The sequence below is a fragment of the Myotis myotis genome, unplaced genomic scaffold, assembly GCF_014108235.1.
Source record: "Myotis myotis isolate mMyoMyo1 unplaced genomic scaffold, mMyoMyo1.p scaffold_m19_p_3, whole genome shotgun sequence".
NCBI lineage: Eukaryota > Metazoa > Chordata > Mammalia > Chiroptera > Vespertilionidae > Myotis > Myotis myotis.
Window position 1 is genome coordinate 27071369 of NW_023416335.1, and position 19158 is coordinate 27090526.

Genomic DNA, 19158 nt, shown 5'->3' on the forward strand with positions numbered 1-19158 from the left:
TGTCAAAACCCCGGTAAGTTATTATCCAGCATGTTGCCACCACTGAAAATGTGGGGCTCAAGGGGTAGGTACCATGCCTACCTCATTCCCACCATGGCACAGTGCCTTACACACAGCACGCATTCAACAAATACTTGCACACAGGAATGAGGTTAAATGGAAAATGTATTTTGAGACCCCAATGAAAGATACTGCAGGACTACTAGTATAAAGGTAATAATGATTATATGCTACTTATAATTCTTACCAGATGATTCCTCCCCAGAGGAGGGAAAAGACAACGTAGAATAGCAGCGACCCCCAGATGACAAAGTGGTTTATCCAAGTCCAGTAGTGTGTATCTAATGCCAGCTGAAAGAGAAAAGGTGATTAACAGTGGGATTATCTACATGTCACATGAGCCATGGTGAGGAAAGAAAGCCAGAAAATAATGAAACCAACCAACTAACCAACCAATACCTTAATATACCTTAATTTTAGCCAAAATGTCCACATGAAACTGCTCAAGGAAAACAAACCCTTATTCTTGCAATGAAGATACAGAATGTGTGACGTCACGTCTTTGTATCACAGCATTCCTAGTAACTCTTACCCGGATCCGGGGGAAACGCACTGGGAAGTGTTTCTCCGACAGCAGGGACTCGGGGGCGATCGCTTAAGGTACTGGCTATGTTACTACTAAGAAAATTACTTTTGGATTTTCTTTGTATCACTTTTTAAAACTCAGATTGATAGGTGTGGGGACTTCCATAATAATGTCCCATATAGAATTTGACTTTTAAAAGAGCTGGATTTTCCATAAGGCATTGATTTCAGTTCAAGTGCATTTTCTATTATACTGGGGGACAGGTGGGCTTGCCAATGAAAATAATTCGAATCCGAACCCTTTTACAAAGAAAAGGCTCATTGAGGGATGAGTGGGAAAGGTGAAAGGGATTGATAAGTACAAATTGCCCGTTATACAAGTAGCCTTGGCTGTAAAGGACAGCATCGGGACTATAGGCAATCATACTGTAATAACTGTTTGTTACGGGATGGGTATTAGACCTATGGAGGTGATCACTTCATAAGGTACATAAATGTCTAATCACTATGCTGTACTCCTGAAACTAATATAATATTGTATGTCCACTGTAACTAATACATAATTTAATAAAAAGCAAATTAAAAAAAGAAAAGGCTCATTCCTGCATCTGCCTTTTGTATAATTCTGGAGGTCTGTGTACTGGATCATGGGGTGAGCTGAGTCTACGCCTCACTCATTTGAATGGTGGTAAGAAGCCCCCTTACTGGGCCCAGGTGCCCATCTGGGCTGTGTGCTAGTGTGGATTGTAACTTGGAACAGATTTGTAGTTCAAAGACGGGGAGACCTACAGATGCCGGGGTTAACCGTGGCCAGAAGAGGCAGCACCGACACGGGAGAATTTACCTTTAGTGTGACGGTAAACACCATCACAGTGAACACCAGCGTCCCAAAGGTCCAGTTTCCGAATATCTGTGGGGATAGAATCCAGGCAGTCTTTTGTTAATACGCATTTCCCCCCTTTCCCACTCAAACGAGAGCGTTTAGAGCATACATCTCATTGTTGTCCTGCGCCAACACTTCACACCCCCAAGATACAGGGACTAGGTCTTGTTACTACAAAGTGAAAGGAGAGGGCAGTGAACACCCTGGGCATTCAACCCCCCCGCCCCCACCCCCGGCTCCCCAGTGCCATCCCTCAGGGCCAGGCAGCGACTGAGAGGTGGAAACAGCCCTTCCTACACTGACAGTCCTGTCACCCCGAAACTGGCTCCCTCGGTGCTGTCAACACACATCAGTCCTAATGTCACAAACTGGGAGCAAGAAAAACACTGAAGAGCAGGTATTACATATGCATGATGCTAACTCTGGCTTTTCTGTTTCGAGTTTCATGTCGAAGAGACATTTACCCGATTACCCAGTTCTACGCCTTCTCCACGTTCAAGAATAAACTCAGTAGAGTTTCTGTCTATTCTCTTTCGGACTCAAGTCCAACACCTGCCTGCTTTGGAAGAAAAGCAAGCTCTGGAACATTTTGCCAGTGAGCAGCCAGTGAAAACAACCACGTCACGTATGTGCGACACATGGTTAGGATTTCCTCGGGAAAATCGCAGGAAAGGGAGAAATGAGGCAGACAAGACAGAGCTGCGTGAAGGCCCCCTGCAGCCAGTCTGATGGCCAGAACCACAGACATGTCAACAGTCCCTCAGAAGAGACTGCCGAGAGGCGAGAGCAGGGAGCAGGGCTCCCGGCACCCAAGGCCCCGGGCAGGGTGCCGGGGATGGTGTGGGATGGAAGCACTCACGGGTCACATCATGAAAACAGCACATTCCCACCTACAGACAAAGACACAAGCAAAATAAAACACCTACTGCAGGAGACTTCTTTCCCTCGGGGGGGGGGGGGGGAGCAGAATTTTCTAAGAGTAAGTTTCTTCCCGGTTTCCACACTAAACCTGCTGTGCCTGGTACTGCGAACCAGGCCTCTGAGAAAACGCTGCAGTCCTTCTTTAACAGATTATAAAGCTTTATTTCACAACGAATTTAAAAAACTGCAATACAAATTTTCAACTACATGTGACTCAATTGAGATGAATGTGTAGGCTACCCATCTGGTGATATACCTAGTGAGGTAGGAACACTGGTAGAATTCCAGAAGGAAAACTAAGTGACGTGTTAGGACTTCGTTGTAAACAGGCTTCATAAGGATCCTGCCCCCAATGAGCGTCTCTTTACACTTAATTCTTTACTTCAGCACCATGAGCGGAGCCGGGCTTCCGTCACTCGGAGCTACAATCACCAGTGGCTCTCAGTGGGGAGGGGTGCGGGAATTCTGTCTCCGGGGGCACTTGCAGTACCTGGAGACATTTTTGGCTGTCACCATGGGGGGGGGGGGTAGTGGGGGGAGCGGTGCCACAGGCATCTAGCAGGCAGAGGCCAGGGGCCTACTAATTGCACTGGGCAACCCACAGCCAAGAGCTCTCTGGCCCCAAGTGGCAATTCATGGTCAGGCTGGGAAATCCTCAAAAATGTGTTCTCCCTTCAATGCTTAACTTCCGAGGCGGGGACATTTATAACTGAGTCTGGCTGCAGTCTGGCAGAGGACTACAACAATGCTTGGCCAGCTGGGTGTTGGAGAGAAAGTGGCTCCGCTCTGTTTTCACTGGAGGCCGATGCTGTTGGCCAAAGTGAGGGGTGACCCTGCTGTAAGGCGACGGGCGGCTTTGAATCCCCTACGGGCACCATGGGTGGGACCTGGCACACCCTGCCCGCTTGTTTTCCACCCCTGCTGGGCAGGAAGCCTGGGACTCACTTTAAAAAGTGTTCGATAATAGCAAATTGTGGAAATGGAGTCGGCACAGAAGAGTGATAGGATATCTCCAACAGCATCACAAATCAGGGACAAGCTTTCAGCCACTCAAGTGACTTCTTTATTTTTCTCTCTAGAGGGTAAGGGGGTACTTCTCTAGGGCACTGCCAGGTTTTCTTGTATTTGTGGATTATGATGGACCTGGGATCTCAAATTAGGCATCCCGATGCCTAGTCCAGTAAAACACATGGGCCTCCGCTGTCATGTTTACAGATGAATAGCAACAAAGCACAACTACCTTGAACCCAGAATTGAAAATTTGGCTGGAACCCTGGGCAATGCTGGGATCTGCTCCACCCTCACCTATGCTCTCTCGCTACTTCTGGCTCTTTGAGATAGACAATCATGGTAACATCTCTATAAATTCCTCTGAATTTTCTTATTTGTTTTAAGGAAGCCCTTAGGCTAACTGCTAATAGAAAATGTATTATTAAAATTGTTTGCCATTATTTCTATGGATTTTGTGGTGGGAGGTGGCATGGTTCACTGGGATACCAACCCTCTTTCTCAAAGAACTGTCTGGAGGGACCATCTTTTTTCAAGTTTCATTAGTTCCCATGCCTCCCATGAGCCTGATTTCCTAACTGCTAACTCCATTGAGAACGTCACTAACTTCATAGCCTCACTCAGATGATAATGAGAATTTCGTAGAATGTCTCTGGAGCCTGCCACTCCACCAGATCTACATTTAATCCCTTCTCCCACTTCGTCCTCTCTCTTCCGAAGATGGGTATTTTGCAGGAAATGTTCCTGCTTTTTAAAGCTCTAAGATCCAGACCAATTTAATTTTTATGTGTACAAATATCCCACAACAAACCTGACTTGCATTTTTTTCAAGATCATAGCCACAAGAAACACCTATTACATTTCCTTCATGCACAGATTCCGGATTGCTACCAAGTCTGCTGGCATAACTTGTCCTTGCTCCACTGGCTGGCAATGGCTCAAATTGCAGCTACCTGGATGTTTACTGACTCATATTATACCATGCTCTAAACTTTCAAGTGTTCGCCTAGGAATACCCTGCTGTTCAACAATAATAATCATTGCCTTAGCATTCTGATTTGAGAAGTAATTACGGCTCATGACGTCTGTGCAGAAAATGCCCCTAAGTGAATTTCCCTTTTTCAAAAGTTATCCATGATTCTAGTGTTCTCTCAAACCTACATGTGTTTTATAAACATTCCTATAAAATGATTCAGTTCTTTAAAAAAGTGGTCCTCCCCTACTGACAATCAATAAAACAGGGCATCTAATTATACCACCAAGAAGATGCATTCTTGTTTGTCAGGACACACCATCAGAACAGTGATGAGCATTATCACCTCCACGCTGCCCTGCCACCTTAGAACCAAGGGCATCGCCATCAGTCACCTGAGACTCCCCGTATTTACTGGTATTTTGCAGGTTTACTTGAATTACTACAGAACTAGCCCATGATACTACTTTTAGTTCTGCAAGTGAGCTAACACTCTTCTTCCCCAAACAAACAAAAATTTAAGCATCAACAATGCAGAATGAGAAAGGCTCCCTCTGGAGATGCCCAGGCACAGTGTGTGTGTGTGTGTGTGTGTGTGTGTGTGTGTGTGTGTGTAGAGCTACAACAGCAGACATGCAGCCTTGGCCTTGCACTTGACCTGGAGTGGCCTTGGACTATGCCAATCTCTTAGAGCTCCTGTCTTCCTAGTGACACAGGTAAGTGTTCACACTAGGTACTTTACACCCTTATCACTCATAATTAGGGATGCTATGAGTATTATTCATCTTGCTGTTACAACTCTAGGTCCTTAGATTAGATTATTTAACTTCTATAGAGCACTAGCGAATTGGAGCAAATTTCGCCTCTAAAATGCATACCTATAGACAGACAAACACCTCACATTAAATACCTTATTTGGCACCAACTGCCCCATGTACTGCTTCCTAATATCACTATGTGTCTCAGAAGCTTTTCATATTACAGGATGTGCATTATGCGTGTTCAATCTTTGTCATGACAGGCCAGTGAGCAGAGGACTCTCACAGCTCTTGGCTAGTGAGTGGCAAGTCACCCACTAGGGATTTATTTCTTAGTGGGAGTGGTACAGGTCAACTTGTATTTTCTTTACCCTGGTCTCTCTTTCTGTCATTGTTTCAAATTCTAATAAATAGTTTTGTCCAATAATGGCTGAACAAAGGCATGCAAGTGGTAATTATGGGAGATATAAAAGTGTGGCAGAAAAGCATCATTTTAGAAGTTGAGACGTTAGTATTTAGGATCTGTAGGGGCTGAGGGCATCCTTAAGGAAACAGGAAATAGGATGTAAGTCAAGAATTGGTAGAAATCCTTGGATAATATGCAAGGCTTCAAAACAGCACCGCATCCACTGAGCCACAGCGGTATAAGGAGTGGCTGGTGGAAGTTTGGTTGGAGACACACCAGGGCTACTGGAATTGGGGCAGGAGGAGAAGATGCTGTTCAGACGTCACGTTGGCAAGGCCTCTCTATGGTCTGTACCTCAAAGCCCCATCACACTGGTCAACCAGCACTCCCTATAGGTTCTTCAGGTGCACCTATAATTTTACAATGTAACACTGAGATTAAACAATTACTGGTAAGCAGCAGCATGGACTACAACAAATACTATAATTTTGTACCAAATATCCTGGGTTTGAGTTCTAATTACCTGACTTTGTACAAATTTTTTAACCTGTCTGAAGTGAAGTTTCTTCAACTACAAATATGTCCAGGGGCGATGGCAGTTGAGAGAGGATAAGATTTGTGAACATGAACTGCAAATAAAGTGCCTGATGAATGGCACTTACTTCCGTATCGGCTGGCTACCACGGTCCTGGAATTTCATCCTCAGGACACAGAAGCTTAGTTCTTTTTAAGATACATACGAGACGCTTACTTAAAGCGTAACCCATAAGGACAATCTTATAAAAGAAACATAAAGAACAATAAGACAGCTCTGTTTAACGACATTCATGGCCTGCTACCATCCAGAAATTACTCAATTAAAATAAACTAAGACAAAGAACAAATTCCAGAAAAATGCAAAGTTTGTAGAAGAGTGAAAGAAGACTTTAAAAAATTCTCAAGATCAATTTAGTAAAAACTGATTTACATTATAATGAAAGATAACTGCACCTTTTAGTAACAAGAAATGAGAAACAAATAAATGGGTAAACAAATTCTATGGGACCTGTAGCAAGACCTTTGGGTTTCAAGCCAACAGCTCTAGGAGATGAGCCACACAGGAGGACAACATAGGGAGAGGTGCTGTGTCAAACAGGAAATGAAGCAAATTTCTGTTCACAAGCCACCCTTATTTACATCAACAACAGTGTTTATTTTTAGGGCTAGGTAAATACGTAACATTTAGGTAGGGCACAATTCTGACATGTGCTCCATGTCTTTTGCAATTGTCCCAGGTAGCACGGGTTTGCCACATTCAAAGCAGTGTCCCCAACAGGCCCCGCATGCCTGCATACGTTGCCTCTAATTTAAGGTAAAGGGAAGCTCAAACAAGTCAAACTGAAAACCGTCACTGACTCAGTGGCAATCCTGACACAGAAATACAGAGATAAACACCAAGTACAAATGATCAAATGTACACAGACTTCTCTAATACAACTTTCGTCTACAGGAAGGAGAGGGGAGCAGCAGCTAATAGTGTTTCTACTGACAAAGCACACAGAAGAAGTCACAATTTGAAAATATTTTCAAGAAATATTTTATCTAGAATGCACTCCAAAAACATATAGAGGACACACCCACAATTGTCTTACCATGTGTGTGTTGGTAGTCATTATCTGAGAGTGGGAAGGAAAGCAAGTCGCAAAAAGAAAAAAATCAAGATACAAATAAAACAAACCCTAGAAATTATGCAACAACCAGAGAGCTGATGTCTATTAGAAACTATCAATCTACTCATTGCAAAGGAAACAGACACTTAAGGACATGTGAAAAAAAGGGGGAAATGTGTTAAATATGAAATTCCCATATTAAATCAGCCATGCTTGGCGGATCTAACTGAACCGCAGATAAATAATGAATGGAGAAATGTAAGTTACAGAAACAAAGTCTGAAAGCCCTCAGGAGGGGATCTCCCACAGTAAGCCGAGTATGCGGGGCAGTGCATTTACTGACGTACTGTGACCTGTAAGTGATTTGGGAGCTAGAGACCCAGACATCAGGAGACCCCACAGGCTGTGCTGAATGGCTGCACTGACCCCGGATCGAACACCAATCGAGGGTTATTCCCAAGCAGCCAAGTCAACAAGACCCCGTTCAGTACTAACCTGTCCGTTGCTGGTCACAGATGCATTTTCAAACATGAAGTAAGCACCAAAGAAAAATACCAGAGCGTCAAATACTCCTAAGAATGTCCAGTAAATGAACACTCGCCAGCGGAGTAGAGCGTTCTTGGTGATATCTCTGTGGAAGGAAAACAGGGACAACATAGTGGCTGCGTTCCATTAAAATAGGCCTTGGCCAGGGACCCCACTGTCTCCACTGTGCTCTGCAGTGAGCACCTGTGTCCACTAGGGGCCTCTAAGTCACTGGAGCGATTTCACAACCAGGGCACTGGCGTGGGCACCATCCGCCCATCCTACGTGGGTGTCCCAGTTTTACAGAATCTCTCTGTATTCTTTCTTACAACCACATGTGAATCTAAAGTTTTCTGAAATACAGTAAGCTTAATTTAAAAAGCCATAAAAAACCGCAGTAACACAGACATATGCCAGACATCCTGAAGTGCAGTTCTGAAATAACAAACATCATTTCCTTGTTATTAAAACATACTTTTCAAAAAGCAGAAAAGAACACACCAAAATCAGATCTGTTAATTCCACCCCCCACCCACTTCACTGAATAAAGCAGAGCATATGTGGTTTTTTAAGAATAATTTAGGTCATAGATGCACTGGGGTTATAAGGGGATAGACATCCTTACTCCAGTCCTTTCGTAATTTATCAAAAATCATGGTAAACAAATAAAATAAAAAAAAGGCATGGTAAAGAAAACACAATAGGGCAAAATACAAATTGGCTTAATATGTACATTTCAAATGCAACATAAATCTTCTATCTAAATTTGAAGTATAATCAGTCAAATTACATTGATTCTTGTGTAAGGACTCCGGTAAAAGCAAGTGCATCAACTGACACTGAATGTTTCTGGTTTTTAAGTAATTCAACCAGGCATTTATTTGGAGGCACCGCTCTCTGGCTGCCTCGTTATTATTCTCCAAGCTCTAAAGCAAGTGTGCCTGCGGCTTCGTACCTGTAGAGGGAAGGGTCCCTCTTGAGTGTGTCCATGCTGACGTGCTGCTCCATCAGGCTGTACAAGAGAATCGGAAGGGAAGTGAAACTGATGTTGTACAGTGTCAGGTAGGCGGTGTCGTACAGCGTCTGCAAGAAGGAGAACATCCACTGAAAACAGCGCCCGTGCACCTCGTTAAACTTTTTTGATTGTTTTGTTAAACATACAGTTTTAATTTGCAAAGACTTTTAACATGAGCATTCTGAAACACAGACAGAGCCTCTTTCTACAGATTTAGAAGGACCAGGACAATTTTCAAAGCTTCATGATGTCAACTAGTCAAGATTAAAATCATGGCTGAGAGAAGGCCCGACCGTGACCCACCCCATTTGGCCACTGCAAACTTGCAACAAAAAGAGTTGCATAAAAGCTTGCAATTTTGATAGCCATCTTCAAGCTCCCATTTTCCCCAGTGCCGGACCCTGCAGATGAAAGCAGGTGGCCACAGCCCATCTGAGCAGGACAGGAGAAGAAGTGAGCGAGGGAAAGGAGGGGCCCTGACAGTCTCTTCTCCCGTCAGATGGCCTGCATACCTCTGCTCGGCACCTGAAAGTGTCAGAAGCCAATGAATTGTGAGATACCAAGACAGAATCTCAGATTTAGATTCAGTCCGTTCAGAAAGCCCAACACAGCTCTCCCAGGCTTGGGGTAGGCAGGTTACTCGCTAGGCCCCACGGGAGAGCATGCAGTCAGCAGACGTGGGCCCCTCCACGCCACTCCTTCTCTCCACCCACTGATGGGCTGCTGCGGGCACTTGGGCCTCCCTCCCCATCCTGGCCTGATGCCTCTGCTGTCTACTCTCCCCCCACTGCAGCCACCCCCATGTGGGAGGGAGAGAAGGCTCAGGGGGGCGTCTGACTTAAGACATTAGGACTCACCTGCTGTGAAAACCCACAGAAGAACTGGTATAAAAACTGAGGGAAAATGAAGCAGACATTCTGAAAGACAAGTCACATGCCTGTTAGTTCAAGGGCACATTGGAAGAGGCATCTAACCTCCTCCGAGGCTGTCCACGGGATACCACTTTATCCGGGGAAAGTGACCCAAAAGTGTCCTACATTCTCATAGGAGCAGGTAATGGGCTTTGCATTTTTTTCCTCTTTTTAAATAGCACCTACAGTGCATATGTGACCATGTTCTGGTAACTCTGAGAACAGATAATGTAAAAGCAAATTTGTTGAAGAGATAGGAGGGAGTGGTGTCAGAGTAAACAGGAAAGAATCAAATTGCATAATGAATAAGGAATTAGTTCAAGGAATCATAAAAGAATGCTCCTTTCTCATTCATTTTACAACTGATATCTTCTTATTGATTCCACATGAAATTGTGTGAATGGGAGAAAAGCGCTAGGATCAGCCCCTTCCTTGCTGACAATTACTTCTATTTTTACATAAATCAACCCTTAAGGCAGTGGTTCTCAACCTTCTGGCCCTTTAAATACAGTTCCTCATGTTGTGACCCAACCATAAAATTATTTTCGTTGCTATTTCATAACTGTAATGTTGCTACTGTTATGAACTGTAATATAAATATCTGATATGCAGGATGGTCTTAGGCGACCCCTGTGAAAGGGTCGTTCGACTGCCAAAGGGGTCGCGACCCACAGGTTGAGAACCGCTGCCTTAAGGCATCTGTCAAATGTGTCATTCCATCGCGGGTAGTATATTTCACCGAAACAGTGACAGGAGCAAGGAAGTACTTCCTACCTTATAAAAGAAGTATTGCACAAGCTCAGATATCCTAATGTAATAAAAATGCCCATGAACGAGTAGCATCTTCTTTAAATGCTTAAATTTAGGTATTGCATAGTCACTGTTCCTTGCAGCCTGACGACCTTCCTTTCCAATGACACCTATAAGAAGAGAATAAATGTGCTGAGTACACGCTTTCTCAACGACATGCAAGTGAAAATGGGAATAAGAAAATAAGGTTAGATACAACCATGGCTGTGAGATTTCTCAGTCATGAACGTACTAAGTCCCAGATGCTGCCCTGTGTCATCTGAAGCCTATGACCTTGCCTTTGGCTGTATCCCCTTCTTGTCTAGCTGAAGTGATAAATCTCAGTTACCAAGATGCGTAGGAAATAAAAAAAAGAAGAGGCTTACCTATGCCCACATGAGCCTCTAGGATCATGCTGACATCATTTGCGCCATCACCGATTGCTAAAGTAATAGGGTGCTCTTTTGAAAATTTGATTAATTTAACAATCTGGAAAAGAAATACAGAATTGATCTTCTCTGTTTTACTTTTGATAAGGTTAATAATTAACTAAGTATAAATAAGGAAGATATAAGTTAGGTAATAAAAATGAAAAAAATTATTTACTTAGGCAGGGGTGGGGGACCTTTTTTCTGCCAAGGGCCATTTGGATATTATTTATAACATCATTTGTGGATCATACAAAACTATCAACTTAAAAATTAAACTGCTATATTTGGTCAAGCATTTAATTAACTCACCCCTAATGCCTTGGCAGGGCCAAACCAAATGATTTTGTGGGCCTTATACAGCCCATGGGCTAGATGTTCCCCACCCCTGGCTTAAAGTAAGTGTACTACATTCGATCTATTTTATCCATATAAGATATATTTCATATTGAAAGGAAAATAAAATAAAGCAAAAGTAGCTAAGGTTTGATTACAGTGAGATAAGTAGGAAATGGCTGGTTAGCAACCTGAAGACAGACATAAAATAGATGAAGTAGTTTTCAGTTACAGCTACACTACATATTTAAACAGAAGGGAAAGTATATTTAAATATAAAAAGAAAAATCTGAATATTGGATTCTATTAGAAAATATTACTATTCCAAACTATTTGTTATCTAGCATCTACTTTTTAAAATAAGCTATTCTTAATGCTATTTTAATTTTCAAACTTGTCATGTGTGTAAAAACAAATCTGACAGTCCAATGCAATGAATAATTTCCAAATGTTTTAGCCAATTTCTTGGGACTCACTATTTTCCATTCATGTGTCTAAATGATGGTTTGAGATACAGAAGTAAAAAGATGAGGGGAAAAATGTGTAGATTGCTTTCTTTGTTTCAAGATGAGAGACTGAAACAAGAATTAATTTGTATAAAAGTTTGTTAGACTCGGTTCAGAGCTGTGTTTAAATATAGTGGATATAAGGTTTACATAGAATCAGACACATAAGAGGGCGGTAGGGAATAAAACCATTTTTTATCTTCGATAGAATGTATATGAGTTTTCGAGTCTCAGCTTGTCCTCACAAAGAATTACCCAGGGAGGTCGAGTCCTATATTCTTAGTAACACCGCCACTTAACAGATAAGTGTAGTTCACGTGCGAGGATGCTAAACATGACCTCTTTGCATGTGATTTTCAGTATTTCACCTTAACCCACTGGGTTAGTCTGAGCTGTTACTGTTTTCTTTCATGAGTCATTCACAAGAAACTGGTCTAGTGTATCTAAAATGTGGTTTAACAAAATTGGAACTGTTGTAGTTTGATATCAGAAAGAGATCTATGTTCACATATGTATGCCATAATGCTTTAAAGAGTCTTTTTAAAAAAACCATCAGGTGTGTGTTTCCACAAGAATATGTTGCAGTGGGTAGAACATGAGTTTGGAGTCCGACAAACTGGAAACCAGATTCTGGCTGTAATTTTCCAAACACCTCCTTTTAGAAACATTACCCTGGTTTTCTGCACCTCAGGTACTTCATTTGTAAAAGTAGATTAACATCAGCCATCCATCAGGCTGATGCTGAAGGTGAAATGGGTTCATGTGACTGGCTCAGTAACGCTGAGGTCACAACGTTTGCCTTCCATGTGTATTCCTATCAATGATTATACCTTTGTGTGCGGTTTTATTTTACAAGTCAGCCAGAGACATCTCTCCTAGAAAGGGTCATCCATTTGATTCAGTGAACTCGTACTAATCACAACAAGCAAAACAAGATCCATGTTTTAAATTTCTATCACATTTGCTTCTATGTAAAAACGGTGGTACTTTGCTACATTTCAAAAGAAATAATCAGTGGTTATGACAACTAGTGAATGGCTTTCAGTATTTAAATACCCATCAATCTATAATAAAAAAAAAAAGTAATATGCTAATTAGACTGGACAACCTCCCGGACGAAGCCAGGGATGCGAGGGAAGCCCGGGTCCCGGGTGCCAGAGGGAGGCCGGTGCCAGCAGCCAGGGGAAGGAAGGCCTACTCCTGCACAAATTTCATGCATCGGGACTCTAGTTACTAGATAATTATGAGGGACAGGAGCACGGACCTGGGCCTTCTGCAGGGGGGCCATGCGGCAGCACAGCACGGCGCTGCAGTTCCGGCAGATATTCAGGAACAGTTCTCGGTAGTTGCTGCAGCTGCCATCTTCTCGGGGTTTCATTATTAAAGACAGCGCAGCTCCATCAATAATTAAACCATAGTCTTGCATATCTGTTGAAAGTCTGTTAATGACACAAATCAGAGAGATTCCTCAATAACTAAGTTTATAGGTTTTAGAAGACCACATAATTTTCTTGAATATCTAGAGAGGCTACAAATCCATGATCAAGGGATTACAAAACTAGTACAGTAACCTGATGTTGTCAATAGGTTCTGCGGCTTTAAGCCAAATGATATATAAGGAAACCGATTTTACCATAGGCTGATGTACACAAGAGTTAAATTCCCATGGTGTCTCATCAACGTTATAGCAAAACAGCACTGAATGAAATGATGTTATTCAAGGACCTGCTTTACAGTAATCCCTCCCTTATCCTTGGAGAACACTTTCCAAAGAGCCCCCAGTGGTTGCCTGAAAAGGCAGGTAGTACCAACCTATATACACTATGTTTTTCCCTATACATACATACTTCTGATGAAGTTTAATTTATAAATTAGGCACAGTAAGAGACCAACAACAATAATTAATAATAAATAGAACAATTATAATAATATACTGTAATAAAAGTTATCTGAACAGGGTCTCTCTCTTTGTCTCTCTTGTGGATACACTGGACAAAGGGATGATTCACATTCTAGGTGGGATGGAGGACGGCTTCAGACTTCACCATGCTACTCAGAACGGTGCACAGTGAAAACTTGTGAATTATTTCTGGTATTTTCCATTAATACTTGCTGACCATGACCACAGGTAATTGAAACTGGGGAAAGCGAAACTGTGGCTAGAGAGGGACTATTGTATTTCTTGTTTTATCAATATGGTCTTTAAAGTACTCAATGTAAAGCCTTTGACTAAATTTTAAAATTGTGTTTTAATTAAACATTCACATTTCACATAGGCAAAGCAAACACACAGTTCTAACTGTGGATTCATGTGTGTGTCCCAGTACTGCCCAACCATAGGAGGAAAGCATTTATCTTGCAGTCTGAAGAGGTCAGTCCTTATTCCCAAACTTCCCGGCCACATTGGCCACCCTCAGTCTTTATCTTCACAGCTAATATCTCCTTGGTATTATGCCTAAATGACTGCATTGGGAAGAACATGGTTATAATATTTCTCTTTGCTGGTTTTCAAAATTATAAGGCACATCTCCAATTCCCAAAAGGAACTCTGCAGATTAGGTGAAGGGAAATAGCTTTGTACCACTTATGAACACTTTAAAATTTGCATATGATCAGAGAGCTGCTTTTGCTTTACCTACATTAATGACAACCTAAAATGATTCAAATAAAATCTGTTCTTAGATCATGCAAGTAACACCAACAAGGACAACATTAATAAAATGTACCAGAATAAATTCTGAGTATTCTTGGAAAAATCCCAACTCTGGAGCATATATTGTTTTGTCTTAACAGACAAGCAATCATGTATTATTAATATTTCTTTCCCTGGTCTGGCAGATGCCCTGAGGAATCCAAAGTACCATCTGTCCCCCCCGCCCCCCCCCGCCCCACCGCCACCCCAAGTGTTTTAGAAACAGACGAGAATGCGGCCAGTGTGGCTCAGTCGTTGAGTGTCAACCCATGAACTAGGAGGTCATGGTTAGATTCCCAGTCAGGGCACATGCCCGGGTTTCAGGCTCCATCCCAAGTAGGAGGCATGCAGGAGGCAGCCGATCAATGATTGTCTCTCACCATTGATGTTTCTCTTGCTCTCTCCCTCTCCCTTCCTCTCTCTGAAATCAATAAAAACATATTTTTTTAAAAAAAGACACATGAAAATGATCCCATTCAAGGTATTTTATAAATCAATCAATCAAGTATTTTGTATCCTTTAACCAGCAGTGTGAAAGTACACACACACACACACACACATACCTCTCTTATGCACACCCTCTATGTAAAAAGACACGTTACAGTTGCTAAAAAGAAATAGCTCTGCTCATGTTTCAGGTGGTCCCTCTAACCACGCTGATGCTGTTGCTGACGGGAGGGCAGAACCACATTCCCAGCAAGGGTGTTGAGGCTCTCTCCTTGCAAACGGAGGTCACCTACCCTGAGAGGTTGTCCCTGGTTAAGCTGCCGTTGCAGCGCAGGACAGTTTTACTCAGCTCAAACAGGACATCATGTAAACTCTGCTCCTCGATTTTCTTAGTGGTTAGCTCAAGCAGCTGTGTGTTCCTCCTGAAAAGTTTGCAGGCGTAGCAGGTGGCTGCCGCCGTCTCCATCTTGTCCCCGGTGAGCACCCAGACTTTGATGCCGGCCTTCTGCAGAGCTTCTATGGTGTCGGCAGCTTTCTCCTGGAGCCTAAGAACCCAAAAACGAAACAACAAACGCCAGGGCTGACAAAGGCAAATCAAAAGAAACCATTTCAGAAACTTGTGACCTATTAAAATATTTTAATAGGCCTTCAGAATTAAAACGCACCATCGCGCTGACTCATGTCTTACGGTAAAGTGTCCGAACCTGTCTTTAAAGTGGATTTATTTTTTACCCCTCCCCCCAACTAAACACGTTCTAATACCTAGTAGATAACACAGGCAAAATATCTAGAAGTAAGGGCTGTCTTGCACGGCCATACACCAGCATGACAGTTTCGGTCTAGCTGGGACTCACTCCCCGGAGAGGCTTTAGGCAACTGTAAGAAAGATCACAGAGCCATCAACAACAAAAAGTCTAACCCGGGGAAAAATGAGATCTGGAAAAGAGATGGTCAGTACTATTCATTACCTTTTCTTTTGGCAAAAACTGTTCAAATTTTGCCTCTGACCAAACTGGAGCCCGGGTTGCTGTAAAGCAGTAACACACTGACAACGTCAGCAGAGACTCTACGGCTAGCAGGCATCGCAAGCTCCCCTTCTCGTGTGACATTCACTTTGATAACCAACGCAAGGGCTGAGGACTTGACCACCACCCCATTTTACGCGTGGAAGACCCAAAGCTTGCAGAGGTTACAAAACGTGTCTGAGGGTGAACGGCTCTCTTGACATTGGTCAGACCGTCTCGCTATCCATGGAAGATCAAAACCATGCTTGCCTCCTTTGGGGGGCCTAGCACTTTTCTCGGTTTTAGGGTCTTAGGTTTTGATAGGCGTGTGGAGTAACGTTGTGTCTCTCTGCCACGCACTGCAGAGAAGAAATGGATTCAGGTTCTGACTGGAAAGATTTGGTTAGATGTTGGAATCATCCTCTAAGGTTGACCACATAATCATAAGTATTTTAGAGAGAGAAAAAATCTCTAATTTCACCTTTTTTTTTTTTAAGGAAACTGAGGCTGAGGGTGGTCTGCAAAGAGGCTGGCCAGAGATTTTAAGGATGTACACAAATATCATCACTTCAAAGCCACTGCCCCTATATGTGCCCACCCACGCCAGTATCTATTATCAATATTTTGATGTCTCAACTCCCCACTGACTCAGTCTGCTCCACAACCTTCTTGAGGGGCCCCTGCACATCGGCTCTGCTTGCTTGGTTCCTCCATCCGTAAGAGCCTTCCACTTTCCCACCACTTCCTTCCAGGCCCAGGCCCACCCCCGCCAGGCATAACCACCCTACGGAGTCTCTCTCTCCTGCCGGATGCACAGCTCCGTTCTATGACTACCGTTCCACGCTGTAAACCTGTCCTGTGCATGTTATGCTTTCTCATGTTTATACTTGTGTCCATACCTGTTATACTCTGGACTGAATGAGGAAAGGGACTAAAGAAACAAAAACAAACAAACACACAAAAAAACCCAAGCAAACATGGAACAAACAGATCAGTCTCAGAGGGAAGGTAGGGGGTGGGTGGGTGGGAAGAGATTAACCAAAGAACTATGCATAGATGCATAACCCATGGACATGGACAATAGTGTGGTGAAGGCCTGGAGTTGGGGCGGCAGGGGAGGGGTCAATGGAAGGAAAAAGGGTACATCTGTATTGCTTTCAACAATAAAGACTAATTTAACAAACAAAAAACAAATCCAAACAAACTCAAAACTTCCTGTATTGTCCAACCTCATGCTATTGAGATTGAGATCGCAGTAAATGCTTGTTAAAAACATGGAAAAACTGTAGGTTTCGGGTTAAGGATTTAAATTTTGGACCAATATATAAATATTAAAGACTTTCAACCTTTATAGGAAATAAAATCTCAGTAAATGTATTGAAGCTTCTATTTTATTCTTTTAAATTGGAAATAATTTTTTCTTTTCCATTTCTTTACTCTGTTCTCGGCGGGCCCATGGCCATTTCTTAGTGCATTAAGCCTTAAGTAACTTTAAGCTCTTGTTTCAGACTTGTCACAGATTGGAGGCTCTTTCTTTAGAAGCATTTGAAAACCTGTAGTCAGTAATTTTACCAGTTCTTCTTATATTATTTGCAATATTCCCCTTGATTACATTGAGCATGTTAAGACCTACATTTTTACACCTGCATTTAGAAAGAACTAGTAACAAATTTAGACACATATTAGTTATTGATTCCATTCTAAAGAATAATTTTAAAAATTAACCCTGTAAGGTATCTTGACTATACATAACATAATTCAAAAATGCTGACTAATTCTGGTTTCTTCTGCAAAAGTGTGAATTCAGGAATCTTATTCCTGGAAAGTGAAACATCACCCAGTCGTGAGTTTCCTGTGATAGCGTCGCCCTACATCTGCCCCCCCCCCCCCGACCCCCACCCTGCCCCGGCATGCAGTCAGACAGTCTGTCTCTTCCGACCTGTGAACACGGGCCTTCCGTGTGGCTGACACTTTCCTCTGAAGCACCCGTGAGGCATCAAGCTTTATTTCTGGAGACAAGGCATACTGTTTACTTACTGATCCTCAACGGCGGTAGCACCAAGCAGAATAAGATCTTTCTCTATCTGCTCATAGACTTCTGCTAATTTCTTTTCTCGATCTTGAAGGGCCATCTTGCAAGCCTGTAACAATTTATAAATGCCTTCATATTCTTCTGGGCTGAGCCTTTTGTAGGCAATGCACAAAGTCCGGAGCCCCTCCTATGGGAGACAATGCATTTCATGTGAATTCCAGGGTCACTGTGCCAAAATATCATTTTTAAATAGCTTTCTTGATGTTTCCTTTCTCTAATTCAAATTACTAACCAAAGAATTCTAAGCCAACCAACCCTAAAATGGGTTGACCATTTACAACTGCATTATTCATGTTTACATCAAATATAATCATTACAGATTACAGAAAAAAGTCAAACTAGTAAGCATGGGAATAAATAATAAAATCAGGGCCATCCAAAGATAAGACTTCGTTCTTTTATTTTGAAAAATGAAGAGTTAAATTTTTTTTAGGGTAGTAATTTGCAATTCTATGGTGAATACCAAATAATATTTCTAAAGTAAACATTTTTTACACGGGAGTTTGTGATTCCATTTGATCTTATGCAGCACTTGCTGAAGGAAGCGGCTAGGCTATGTATCAAACCCACTGGGGTCCACAGGAGAGTGAAATAAAAATCTAGGAATAACAAACTCTCTGCTGTGATCATAATTCTGGACGTCATCACACACAGAGAATGAACGCACCACCCCAGCCAGCGAGGCACATGCAGAACAATGGATCCCTTCAATGTGTTAGCGTGGGGCTTTCACAGCAAGAATGTGCCTGTCCCTTCCTCTCTGCCCGGCAGGATGGCTACAGGGAGATGGTCTTCTGCCCCTCAGAGAGAACATTAGCAGATTTCCAGGAGCTGAGAGAAGGCTCGTGGCATAATCTGAAAGAAGTGAGCATGTTCCCCTATGCACTGTGGGTACACAGTGTCAGAAAGCCAAGTTGTTAAAGAGTAGAGAGAAAAGTTTAAAACCAGTTATAAGAGAAAGGGACCACCTGGTTAAGAAATGGGCCAGGGAGGGGGAAGTCTTATACCCTTTTCTGCAGGAGCCCCTAGAGCAGGAGACATAATGCCATAATAGTACTCTGTGGGAACCCTGAGTTTTGTTTTTTTTTTTTTAAATATATTTTATTGATTTTTTACAGAGAGGAAGGGAGAGAGATAGAGAGTTAGAAACATGGATGAGAGAGAAACATCGATCAGCTGCCTCCTGCACATCTCCCACTGGGGATGTGCCCGCAACCCAGGTACATGCCC

The 19158-nt window shown here is 42.6% G+C and overlaps 1 protein-coding gene across 11 annotated transcripts in view; it reads right to left on the reverse strand.

Annotated features, from left to right (window-relative positions):
- ATP11A (ATPase phospholipid transporting 11A) overlaps nt 1-19158 on the reverse strand; it is a 145465-nt gene that overhangs the window by 12036 nt on the left and 114271 nt on the right. For 10 of the 11 annotated variants that reach the window (XR_004966395.1, XR_004966396.1, XM_036301759.1 and 7 more), the window contains 10 exons: nt 17874-18055; nt 15126-15377; nt 12958-13132; nt 10810-10912; nt 10409-10554; nt 9581-9640; nt 8664-8791; nt 7679-7814; nt 1430-1495; nt 248-351 (listed from right to left, as the gene is read on the reverse strand). Coding sequence is in view for 9 of the 11 variants with exons in the window: in XM_036301759.1 (XP_036157652.1) it covers nt 248-351; nt 1430-1495; nt 7679-7814; nt 8664-8791; nt 9581-9640; nt 10409-10554; nt 10810-10912; nt 12958-13132; nt 15126-15377; nt 17874-18055 (1352 nt within the window). In the remaining 2 variants the exon portion in view is untranslated. The remainder of the gene's footprint in view (nt 1-247; nt 352-1429; nt 1496-7678; nt 7815-8663; nt 8792-9580; nt 9641-10408; nt 10555-10809; nt 10913-12957; nt 13133-15125; nt 15378-17873; nt 18056-19158) is intronic. The other variant, XM_036301758.1, reaches the window with a different exon arrangement.